The 12,500-nt window shown below is 50.0% G+C and overlaps 1 protein-coding gene across 1 annotated transcript in view; it reads right to left on the bottom strand.

Moving 5' to 3' along the window:
• Positions 1-5,099: 5,099 nt before the first annotated feature.
• Positions 5,100-12,500, bottom strand: part of slc2a1b (solute carrier family 2 member 1b) — a 17,260-nt gene continuing 9,859 nt past the window's right edge. The window contains exons 3-10 of the mRNA XM_061219108.1: positions 12,402-12,500; positions 11,006-11,246; positions 9,718-9,880; positions 8,993-9,180; positions 7,856-7,960; positions 7,432-7,533; positions 6,961-7,164; positions 5,100-5,465 (exon numbers count right to left, since the gene is read on the bottom strand). The exon at positions 12,402-12,500 is cut by the window's right edge and continues 62 nt beyond it. Of these exons, the coding sequence (XP_061075092.1) occupies positions 5,271-5,465; positions 6,961-7,164; positions 7,432-7,533; positions 7,856-7,960; positions 8,993-9,180; positions 9,718-9,880; positions 11,006-11,246; positions 12,402-12,500 (1,297 nt within the window). The 3' untranslated portion in view covers positions 5,100-5,270. The remainder of the gene's footprint in view (positions 5,466-6,960; positions 7,165-7,431; positions 7,534-7,855; positions 7,961-8,992; positions 9,181-9,717; positions 9,881-11,005; positions 11,247-12,401) is intronic.

The following is a 12,500-nucleotide window of genomic DNA, read 5'->3' as shown; positions in this document are numbered from 1 at the left end:
ACACAGCTCCTATTCTGCGTCACGACAAGCATGCACTCGTGTTTGCTTATGTTTGAGTGAGAGTCAGGACCAAGAGACAGACCAGAGTCAGGGTAACCACAAATATGATTTTTCTTGGTGCCAGGTTATATTTTATGGTACTTCCCTGCTTTTCCACTGCAGACTGTAATGGAAGTTAGTTTCCGAAATGAGGCCGCCCAGTAAGCTCACCCACTTTCCACTAGGAGACGCGTTTCACGTCTCCGCTCAGACGCTCAGACGGGGAACAGAAATCGTTGGAAGAGACTGAACGCGCCCCGCCCCCCAACCCAGCTGGGCACAGAACCTCCAGACATCTGAAAGTAAACGTTACCTTAATTTACTAATACATGAAGAGGCTTCTTCCCCTCTGTCTTAATGTCTCAGCCCTGAGAGCATTTAACTGATTGCATTTAACCATGGCGATGTCAGACCTTATGATTGACAATATTCTGCCACTCGAAATGCAGCTGACGAATGTCAGACGTTATGCTTTTAAGAAACGCTTTTGTCAGGTGGAAAGGTACAAATACTGCCGCCGTGTGGTTGCGTGATACAATTGCAGCTGCATAATTTATTTTTCGAGATTCAAAGCGAACAGGGGGTTTCCTGATCAGATGATCCATCCATCCATCCATTATCTGAACCCGCTTATCCTGATCAGGGTCGCAGGGGGGCTGGAGCCTATCCCAGCATACATTGGGCGAAAGGCAGGAATACACCCTGGACAGGTCGCCAGTCCATCGCAGGGCACACACACCATTCACTCACACACTCATACCTACGGGCAATTTAGACTCTCCAATCAGCCTAACCTGCATGTCTTTGGACTGTGGGAGGAAACCGGAGTACCCGGAGGAAACCCACGCAGACACGGGGAGAACATGCAAACTCCACACAGAGAGGCCCCGGCCGACGGGGATTCGAACCCAGGACCTCCTTGCTGTGAAGCGGCAGTGCTACCCACTGCACCATCTGTGCCGCCCTGATCAGATGATCCAGATAGAAAATAGCAAATTCAGCGAATGAAAAAAACCACTGAAGCAAATCTGTGCGCATTTCCTTTTTTATTGATTCAGATACATCCCAAAGAGCAGACTTTACAAAAGAACGATAAACATGTGCTGGCACCCTCCCTCCAAACACCTTCTTTCCAACCCCTACACGTTTCATTCTGAAATGTTCTTGTTATTTGCACAATATTTAGAATGTTTAAAAATACACTAAATAAATTAGACAAGTCATAAATAGAATGTGTCTGTCAGTGGCACCAGAACAAGCAGGTTTCAAACACACTGTCAGGGAAAGGCAGAAAAGAAGAGTGAAGTAACTCTGTAAAAACTGCTATAAAAAAAGTCAACTTATTCAATCTTATAATACAGTTATGAATTCCCTACTATTTACAAAAGTCAGTTTATTTCATAGTCAGAATAAGGTACTCAATAGGATAATGTGTCTGCTTATCCATAGTAATAATCCATAGTTTGTGTGCACACATTGCAGGTTTAAAAACTTTATAAACTTCTGGAAATGTATTGTTAAACAAAATGGCTATTTTCTGTTCAGTCTGAAAAGGCAAAGTTTATAGAAGAGCCTCTGAGACTGAATCTTTGGTGCAAGTGAATATGTATGGATGTGATTGGCTAGCCCAGAGGATGGCTGAATTTGTATGGATGCGATTGGCTAGCCCAGAGAAGGGCTACATTTGTATGGATGTGATTGGCTGGCCTACAGCAGGGCAGATACAGTACATTTATTTTCAAGGGAAAGTGGGGAGGGCCACAGTGCACATAAACTACATTCATCTCTCACTGCTGCCCTCTGCTGGCAAAGCAAGTACTGACTCCAGGTTTAAAGGTCCCATATTGTGGAAAATGTAATTTGCTTCGTTATGTGGATTATGAAGCAGTTATATGTGCTATAAAAAACACTGTGAAAGTATCAAAACACAAAGAAAATACCAAAACACAAAGAAATCTACACAATCCGTTTTAGGAAATGGTGCATTTTTAAACTTGCTGTTTGGACTTTCCGTAACTTTATGATGTCACAACTGTACGGTAATTTGCATAGGTGCGCCTTCAGCACGGCCATGTTGTTGCCAGAAGAAATCCAAGTGTTTGGCACAGACGGCGTTTAGTTAATTGGAGCGAGCCAGCCAATCAGAACAGAGGTTCACTGACATGAATGAGCCTTAAAGGCACAGTCACTAAAACAGCCTGTTCTCTGTTCTGGGTAAAGCTCATGAGAGGCCCTGGAGAACGGACATGTAAAACTAGATAAGAGATTGGTTTTTGGTACTTAAAACCACACAAAGGTCTTCTCATGGATAAGAAGACCTAAAATAAAAGACTGGAAAGGTGTACAATATGGGACCTTTAAACACTTATCATTTGAAATTAGGAAAATACCCTGAAGAAAATTTTTAAACGGATAGTTAAGCTACACCATTTCAGTAACACACAAAAATAACACCAAGTAATCCAACAGCAGTTATTCAGTCATAGAAGGAAACATAATTAACATGATCAGAATGTGAAGAATTGTATACAATTCACTGTCAAATTAAAGTGGATTTACAAAAAAAAATTGCACTTGAATGACGGGTTACATTAGAATTGTGGGTACTAAAGTGCAATAAAATCTCTTGCAGTGGCAAAGGGATTTATTTTGATGTTCAAACTGTAAAATAATATGGAGACTAGAGAAGACAAAGCGAAGACACACATATACACAGCTTCAGCATGGACCTGCAGGGCCCTGACCAGGGGTCAAAGGTCAGCTCTCGTCAGCTGCAGGGCCCTGACCAGGGGTCAAAGGTCAGCTCTCGTCAGCTGCAGGGCCCTGACCAGGGGTCAAAGGTCAGCTCTCGTCAGCTGCAGGGCCCTGACCAGGGGTCAAAGGTCAGCTCTCGTCAGCTGCAGGGCCCTGACCAGGGGTCAAAGGTCAGCTCTCGTCAGCTGCTGAACATGGCAGGAATGAGACCAGCACCCTGGCACCAGATCGCTTGGGCGTGTTTTTGTGTTGAAGTGGGGGGGGGGGGGGCACTGATGGCACATTTATACATTCGGTTACATTCTTTATGTGACAGTAACACTGTGGTTCGTTCCACAGTGGTACAGGTGCTGACAGATCAGGTGTATAATCCAAGGTTGTCTACTCCACGGTTAATGCATACACAACACACACATTCCATAACCGTACGCCAGTTTCAGTTAAATGGCAAAAGAATAATCATAATTCAGGCTTCATGGCGACTGAAAGCATTAAACAGTGCAGCTTTCAGAGTTCATGTTATTCACATGGTAACTAAGTAACCGTAGCAGGCCACTGACGATGGGAGTTAAGGTAACAGTCCCTGCATACCTTAATACAGCATTAAACAATCATAATCTCTGTTTATACAGTAATGTACTAACACATGAACAGTCTTCAGCAACATGCAACACAAGTATCAGTGAGCAGATTCACCAACATCACTGTGGTAAAACAGGTAAAAAAGATGAAACGCGTTCCCTCGGTACAGAGAACGGAAAGGCAGAGATCTCCATGCTGTTAGAGCGGCTCTCCCCCTGAGCTCAAACTCAGCGGCACAAACTAAACAGGACAGGTGAGACATTATCTGCTCTCAGGCCTGGAATAAAATCCCAAAATTAAAAGTCTTGGCAAGAGAATATGCATAGAAATAAAGCTGACAGAGTACACATAGAGTAGACAGAGTAGACCATAGAGTAGACAGAGAGTAGACCATAGAGTAGACAGAGAGTAGACCATAGAGTAGACATAGAGTAGACCATAGAGTAGACATGGAGTAGACGATAGAGTAGACCATAGAGTAGACAGAGTAGACCATAGAGTAGACAGAGAGTAGACCATAGAGTAGACATAGAGTAGACCATAGAGTAGACACGGAGTAGACGATAGAGTAGACATAGAGTAGACAGAGAGTAGACATAGAGTAGACAGAGAGTAGACCATAGAGTAGACATAGAGTAGACAGAGAGTAGACCATAGAGTAGATATAGAGTAGACCATAGAGTAGACATAGAGTAGACCATAGAGTAGACAGAGAGTAGACCATAGAGTAGACATAGAGTAGACCATAGAGTAGTTATAGAGTAGACCATAGAGTAGACATAGAGTAGACCATAGAGTAGACATAGAGTAGACCATAGAGTAGACAGAGAGTAGACCATAGAGTAAACGCAGTAGACTCCGGTCCTGTAACAGCATCAGGACTATACGTGTGGAAAATGCTCAAAGTTTGAGCTCCCTCCTCTTGCCTCTGTTCAGTACCACAGACGGTAACAGACAGAAGAAATAAAAAAATTAGAAAAAATATATATATGTTTATATTTGTATAAAACTGATCTCTTGAGAACCCACCCACTATTTCCTTTGACCGAATATTCCCCTTTACCTCTCCCTCCCTGGTCCCTGTTCCTGGCTTGTCTATTTTATTTTACAGCTAAACCCTAACGTAGGGGGCGGGGTTACAGCTGCATATCGGTGCATAGGGGGCGGGGCTACAGCTGTGAGACAGCCCATAGGGGGCGGGGCTACAGCTGTGAGACAGCCCATAGGGGGCGGGGTTACAGCTGTGAGTTGGTGTGTAGGGGGCGGAGTTACAGCTGCATATCGGCACGTAGGGGGTGGGGTTACCGCTGGGAGTCTGTGCGTAGGGGGCGGGGTTACAGCTGGGAGTCTGCGCGTAGGGGGCGGGGTTACCGCTGGGAGTCTGCGCATAGGGGGCGGGGTTACAGCTGGAAGTCTGCGCGTAGGGGGCGGGGTTACAGCTGGGAGTCTGCGCGTAGGGGGCGGGGTTACAGCTGGGAGTCTGCGCGTAGGGGGCGGGGTTACCGCTGGGAGTCTGTGCGTAGGGGGCGGGGTTACAGCTGGGAGTCTGCGCGTAGGGGGCGGGGTTACAGCTGGGAGTCTGCGCATAGGGGGCGGGGTTACAGCTGGGAGTCTGCGCGTAGGGGGCGGGGTTACAGCTGGGAGTCTGTGCGTAGGGGGCGGGGTTACAGCTGGGAGTCTGCGCATAGGGGGCGGGGTTACAGCTGGGAGTCTGCGCGTAGGGGGCGGGGTTACAGCTGGGAGTCTGTGCGTAGGGGGCGGGGTTACAGCTGGGAGTCTGTGCGTAGGGGGCGGGGTTACAGCTGGGAGTCTGCGCGTAGGGGGCGGGGTTACAGCTGGGAGTCTGCGCGTAGGGGGCGGGGTTACAGCTGGGAGTCCGCGCGTAGGGGGCGGGGTTACAGCTGGGAGTCTGCGCGCAGGCTCTCCTCCTCTGGAGTGTACTTCAGGCCGGCGGCGGCCGTCTGCCGGAACCCGGCGGAGATCTGGTCGAAGGTTCGGCCCTTCGTCTCCGGAACCTTGAAGAAGGTGAAGACGAAGAAGCCCAGCAGCAGCACGGTGAAGATGATGAAGACGTAGGCTTTACAGATTTGCTGAGGAAGAGAGGAAGAGAGGAAGAGGATGAGAGGAGTGCAGGAATACACGTCTGTTTTACAGCAACTTTACCTGCACTATGAGCATGTTCATACCTGCACTATAAACATGTTCATACCTGCACTATAAGCATGTTCATACCTGCACTATAAGCATGTTCATACCTGCACTATAAGCATGTTCATACCTGCACTATAAGCATGTTCATACCTGCACTATAAGCATGTTCATACCTGCACTATAAGCATGTTCATACCTGCACTATAAGCAAGTGCTTTAAGCATGTTCACAACAAAACACTACATGACATAACGTAATGATGAGAACAGGCCTTTTCCTACCACTAAACTGGACCTAATGCTCAGTAAAAACCTAAAAGCTAGATTTAGATTTAGCACCGTATCCAGCCCCCAGTTTCTGCCTCCACTACAGCAAGCCACCCCACACAGCCACCCCACACAGCCATCCCACACAGCCACCCCACACAGCCATCCTACACAGCCATCCCACACAGCCATCCCACACAGCCATCCCACACAGCCACCCCACACAGCCATCCCACACAGCCATCCCACACAGCCATCCCACACAGCCACCCCACACAGCCATCCCACACAGCCACCCCACACAGCCATCCTACACAGCCATCCCACACAGCCATCCCACACAGCCATCCCACACAGCCACCCCACACAGCCATCCCACACAGCCACCCCACACAGCCATCCTACACAGCCATCCCACACAGCCATCCCACACAGCCACCCCACACAGCCATCCCACACAGCCATCCCACACAGCTATCCCACACAGCCATCCCACACAGCCACCCCACACAGCCATCCCACACAGCCACCCCACACAGCCATCCCACACAGCCATCCCACACAGCGAGCACTCTGTGAGAAAAATGACTTCCTAATGTCTGTGTGGAATTTCTCCTTTGCCAATTTCCACTCATGCCCTCTCGTTTGGCTAACCGAAATCAACCTGAAGAATTGCCTGTATTTCCTTTGTTAACCCCTTTAATTAATTTGTATTTGATGGTTTGTATTGTTGTACGTCGCCCCGGATAAGAGCGATGGCCAGATTGACTAGAACCTGAAAGGCTTTGATCAACTACTCCTGTCTATACTGATGTTCACACCTGGGCTATAGGCAGCATGTAGCCAAGTGGCTATGGTGCATGACTGGGACCTGGAAGGTTGGTGGTTCAAGCCCCGGTGTGGCCACAATAAGATCAGCCGTTTGGCCCTTGAGCAAGGCCCTTAACCCCACATTGCTCCAGGGACTGTCCCCTGCTTAGTCTAATGAACTGTAAAAGTTGCTTCAGTTAAGAGCGTGTTGTTGAGTTATCTGGACAGTAGTGTGCCCTGTGAGATGGGCAGCGGTTGATCTCGTGCTCACCTCCACGTACCGGAAGCCCATGCCCATGAAGTGGGGCAGGTCTGGACAGGAAGAGGCGGGGCTAACACAGGAAGTGCTCACACTCACCTCCACGTACTGGAAGCCCATGCCCACGATGAAGTTGGCGGTCCAGTTGCAGAACCCCGCCACGGCGATGGCGGAGGGCCGGGGCCCCTGGCTGAACAGCTCGGCCACGATGAACCAGGGGATGGGCCCCGGCCCGATCTCGAAGAACGCCACAAAGCAGAAGATGGCCACGATGCTGACGTACGACATCCCGTTCACCTTGTCCTGAGGAGCAGAGGGGACAGTTTACCCACAGTTCCCTTCTCTTCACCCTCCCAGAATCCTTTGCACTCCACCATGAAACCGGAAAATCGAGTCACAATAAATAAAACAGCCTATTTTTGGAATGAATGTACAACAACTGAGTAGGGTTAGTAACCCTAACCCTGACCCTACTCTTCTTCTTTTCCTCCCACAGCTGTACGCGGGGCTGTCCCAGGGCCCCCTGACTGACAGGGCTCTAAGCATGCAGCCCACAGGGCGACGACCTACCAGCAGGGCCAGAGCGATGGTCATCATCACAGCCGAAACCGCCATTCCCAGCAGACCAATCAGGTGGAGCGATCGACGGCCAGCACGCTCGACAACAAAGAGCTGCAACGATGAGAGGGAGGGAGAGAGAGAGAGAGGGAGAGAGTGAGAGAGAGATTATCTGTAGATTTTTACGGAAGGAATTTGACACTGTAGACCACAGAAGTTTGCAGATAATATTTGACATAGGCCTAAATTAGACAGCATTAAGCTGATTTTGGTTCTATTTATCGAGGAGAGTATAGGGGAATAGGTGAATAATGTAGGGAATAGGTTTCGAGGGCCAGAGAGTTAAACTATGCAGTGCCTCAGGGGCCTATATTGGGTCCGCTCTGATTTCTCATATATAAATGATAGGAAATGAACATGCAGCAGGTTTACTTACAGACACCACAGTGAAGGCTGTATTGACCACACCAGCTCCAATGGTGGCGTAGATGGGCTGGGCCACGCCCGCCTTCTTAAAGATACTGGTGGAGTAGTAGAACACCTGCAGAGCGGGGACATCCAGGAGTATTATGGTCTGTACACAATATACAGGGGTATTGAGCAAGTGTGTGTGTGTGTGTGTATGGTGTGTGTATATGTGTGTGTGTGTGTGTGTGTGTGTGTGTGAGAGTGTGTATGCTGTGTGAGTGTGTGTGTGACTGTGAGAGTGTGTACGGTGTGTGAGTGTGTCTGTGACTGTGAGAGTGTGTACGGTGTGTGAGTGTGTCTGTGACTGTGAGAGTGTGTATGCTGTGTGAGTGTGTGTGTGACTGTGAGAGTGTGTATGCTGTGTGAGTGTGTGTGTGACTGTGAGAGTGTGTACGGTGTGTGAGTGTGTGTGTGTGTGTGTGTATGGTGTGTGAGTGTGTGTGTGCGAGTGTGTGAGTATGGTGTGTGAGGTATACAGTGTGTGTGTGTGTGTGTGTGTGTGTGTGCGTGTGTGAGTGTGTGAGTGCGTGTGTGAGTGTGTGTGTGTGTGCGTGTGTAACGTATGTGAGCGTGTGTGTGAGTATGGTGTGTGAGGTATACAGTATGTGTGTGTGTGTGAGTATGGTGTGTGAGGTATACAGTGTGTGTGTATGCACGTGTGTGTGAGTATGGTGTGTGAGGTATACGGTGTGTGTGTGTGTGTGTGTGTGAGGTATACAGTGTGTGTGTGTGTGTGTGGTGTGTGAGGTATACAGTGTGTGTGTGTGTGTGTGTGTGTGTGAGTATGGTGTGTGAGGTATACAGTGTGTGTGTGTGTGTGTGTGTGTGGTGTGTGAGGTATACAGTGTGTGTGTGTGTGAGGTATACAGTGTGTGTGTGTGTGTGTGTGTGTGAGAGTATGGTGTGTGAGGTATACAGTGTGTGTGTGTGTGTGTGTGTGTGTGTGTGTGTGTGTGAGGTATACAGTGTGTGCGTGTGTGTGTGTGTAACGTGTGTGTGTGTGTGTGTGAGTGTGTGTAACGTGTGTGTGTGTGTGTGTGTGTGAGTGTGTGTAACGTGTGTGTGAGTGTGTGTGTGTGTGTACTATACTCGTGGGGACACTCACAGCGTTGATGCCGGACAGCTGCTGGGACAGCTGCAGCATGACGGCGATGAGCAGCGGCTGGCGGTACAGCGGCGAGCGGAAGAGCTCCGGGATGGTGACCTTCTTCTCCCGCATCATCTGCCTGCTCTCCTCCTTCATCTCCTGCATGTCTGCGCTCACGTCCGCCATGCCCCGGAGCTTCTTCAGCACTGAGAGAGAAGCACACACACGTTACACACGTTACACACATTACACACACACACACACGTTACACACACACATGTTACACACTCACACACACGCACACTCACACACTCACACACATACACACTCACACACACACTCGCACACACTCACACACGCACTCACACACGCACACACATACGTTACACACACAAACACACGTTACACACACACGCACACACACACATTTTACACACTCACACACTCACACACACGCTCACATACGTTACACACGCACACACACACACACACACGTTACACACACACACGTTACACACGCTCACATACGTTACACACACACACACACACATTACACACGTTACACACACACGCACACACACACACACACACTCACACTCACACACACTCACACTCACACACACACACACTCACACTCACACTCACACACACACACTCACACTCACACACACACTCACACACACACACTCACACACTCACACACTCACACACACACTCGCACACACACACACACACACACTCACCGCTCTTGGCCTGGCTCTCCTGGTTGCGGATGATGAGCAGGTAGCGCGGGCTCTCGGGGCAGAAGGGCAGCAGGATGCACTGCACCACGGCCGGGATGAAGGTGAAGGCCAGGAGCAAGGGCCAGAGGGAGTCGCTGCCCATGAGCTGCTCCATCCCCAATATCTGCAGCAGAACCCCCATATCACACCAGCCCAATAGCCCAATAACCCCACCCCCCACATCACACCAGCCCAATAACCCCACCCCCACATCACACCAGCCCAATAGCCCAATAACCCCACCCCCCACATCACACCAGCCCAATAGCCCAATAACCCCACCCCCCACATCACATCAGCCCAATAGCCCAATAACCCCACCCCCCACATCACACCAGCCCAATAACCCCACCCCTCACATCACACCAGCCCAATAGCCCAATAACCCCACCCCCCACATCACACCAGCCCAATAGCCCAATAACCCCACCCCCCACATCACATCAGCCCAATAGCCCAATAACCCCACCCCCCACATCACGCCAGCCCAATAACCCAACAACCCCACCCCCCACATCACACCAGCCCAATAACCCCACCCCCACATCACACCAGCCCAATAGCCCAATAACCCCACCCCCCACATCACACCAGCCCAATAACCCCACCCCCACATCACACCAGCCCAATAGCCCAATAACCCCACCCCCCACATCACACCAGCCCAATAACCCCACCCCCCACATCACACCAGCCCAATAACCCCACCCCCACATCACACCAGCCCAATAACCCCACCCCTCACATCACACCAGCCCAATAGCCCAATAACCCCACCCCCCACATCACACCAGCCCAATAGCCCAATAACCCCACCCCCCACATCACACCAGCCCAATAGCCCAATAACCCCACCCCCCACATCACACCAGCCCAATAACCCAATAACCCCACCCCCCACATCACACCAGCCCAATAACCCCACCCCCCACATCACACCAGCCCAATAACCCCACCCCCCAGATCACATCAGCCCACACACACACACATCACTCACTGAAACAGTGTTTCTCCAGCCCCAGAGTCTCAGGGAGAGACACACAGCATGCAGCTCAGGATTCATTTAGAACAAATACCGCCACACTAAAGCTGCGCTACGATGCCATGACGCCCTTTAAAGCAAACTAAATAAAGTACCAGTGTAACCATGGAGACCCCAGGTAACCCTGGCTAGCTCATTGCTGCATTACATTACAGTTATTATTTAGCCGATGCTTAACGCTTATCTAACGATGCCCCTCCCCCGTACCTGAGCGAACAGGATGCCCAGCACGATGCCGAGTTGATGCAGGGTGCCCAGCGCCCCCCGCAGGGCGGTGGGGGAGATCTCGCCCACGTACATGGGCACGAAGCCGGTGGACAGGCCCGAGTACAGCCCCACCACAAAGCGGCCCAGAATCAGCATCTCCCAGGAGGCGGCTATCTTAGAGAAGCCCATGAGGGCCGCAGCAACGAAGGCCAGGACATTCACCATCAGCATGGAGTACTTCCTGTGGAGAGAGAGGACATTCACCATCAGCATGGAGTACTTCTTGTGGAGAGAGAGGGTGTTCAGCATGGAGTACTTCCTGTGGAGAGAGAGGACATTCACCATCAGCATGGAGTACTTCCTGTGGAGAGAGAGGACATTCACCATCAGCATGGAGTACTTCCTGTGGAGAGAGAGGACATTCACCATCAGCATGGAGTACTTCCTGTGGAGAGAGAGGACATTCACCATCAGCATGGAGTACTTCCTGTGGAGAGAGAGGACATTCACCATCAGCATGGAGTACTTCCTGTGGAGATAGAGAACATTCACCATCAGCATGGAGTACTTCCTGTGGAGAGAGAGAACATTCACCATCAGCATGGAGTACTTCCTGTGGAGAGAGAGGGTGTTCAGCATGGAGTACTTCCTGTGGAGAGAGTGATATTAACACCCATTTCAGGTGATCCCCCTCCGTTTTAGGGGACCAAAAGTAATTGGACAGTTGTATTCAGGTGTATTCAGTCACTTCCTTAGTGCCAGTATAAGAAAGATTTCGGTATCTAGTCTTCATACTAGGCTTTCGATTGCCTTTCTGTTATTACCATTTTATCAACAGGAGGACCAGAGCTGTGCTCAGTAAAGGGAGCCGTTATGAGGCTGAGACAAAGGCCAAACAATAGGCTCACAGAAATCAACTGCTTGGAACATCGTTGAGAAGAAAGAGAGCCCTTGGTGAGGTCAGTAATTGCAAAGGGGCCGGTAGGCCACGGAAGACATAATGAGGAGAAAGTCCCGCACCTGTCCGACGTATGGGCACACCTCTGGACCTCATATTCATGCTTTCATTTTGAATCCAATGTGCTGCACAGAGGCAAAATAATAACTGTACCACTGTCCAAATACTTCTGGACTGCACTGTACATGCACACATATACTAGCACACAGTGACACACACACACACATATACTAGCGCACAGTGACACACACACACACACACACACACGCACACACACACATATACGAGTGCATAGTGACACACACACACACACACACACACATATACGAGCGCATAGTGACACACACACACACACACACACACACACATACGAGCGCACGCACACACACACACACACACACGAGCGCACGGCTACAGTCAGAGACGCTGTCTCCTGACCTTCCGAAGCGGTTGACGAACAGGCCGACAGAGAAGGATCCGAAGATGCCCCCGATGGAGAAGATGGACACGGAGAAGGACCAGAGTGTGGTGAGGGAG

The sequence above is a fragment of the Conger conger genome, chromosome 14, assembly GCF_963514075.1.
Source record: "Conger conger chromosome 14, fConCon1.1, whole genome shotgun sequence".
NCBI lineage: Eukaryota > Metazoa > Chordata > Actinopteri > Anguilliformes > Congridae > Conger > Conger conger.
The sequence above is the reverse complement of the archived record's forward strand: the minus strand, read 5'-3'. Positions and strand labels throughout refer to the sequence as shown.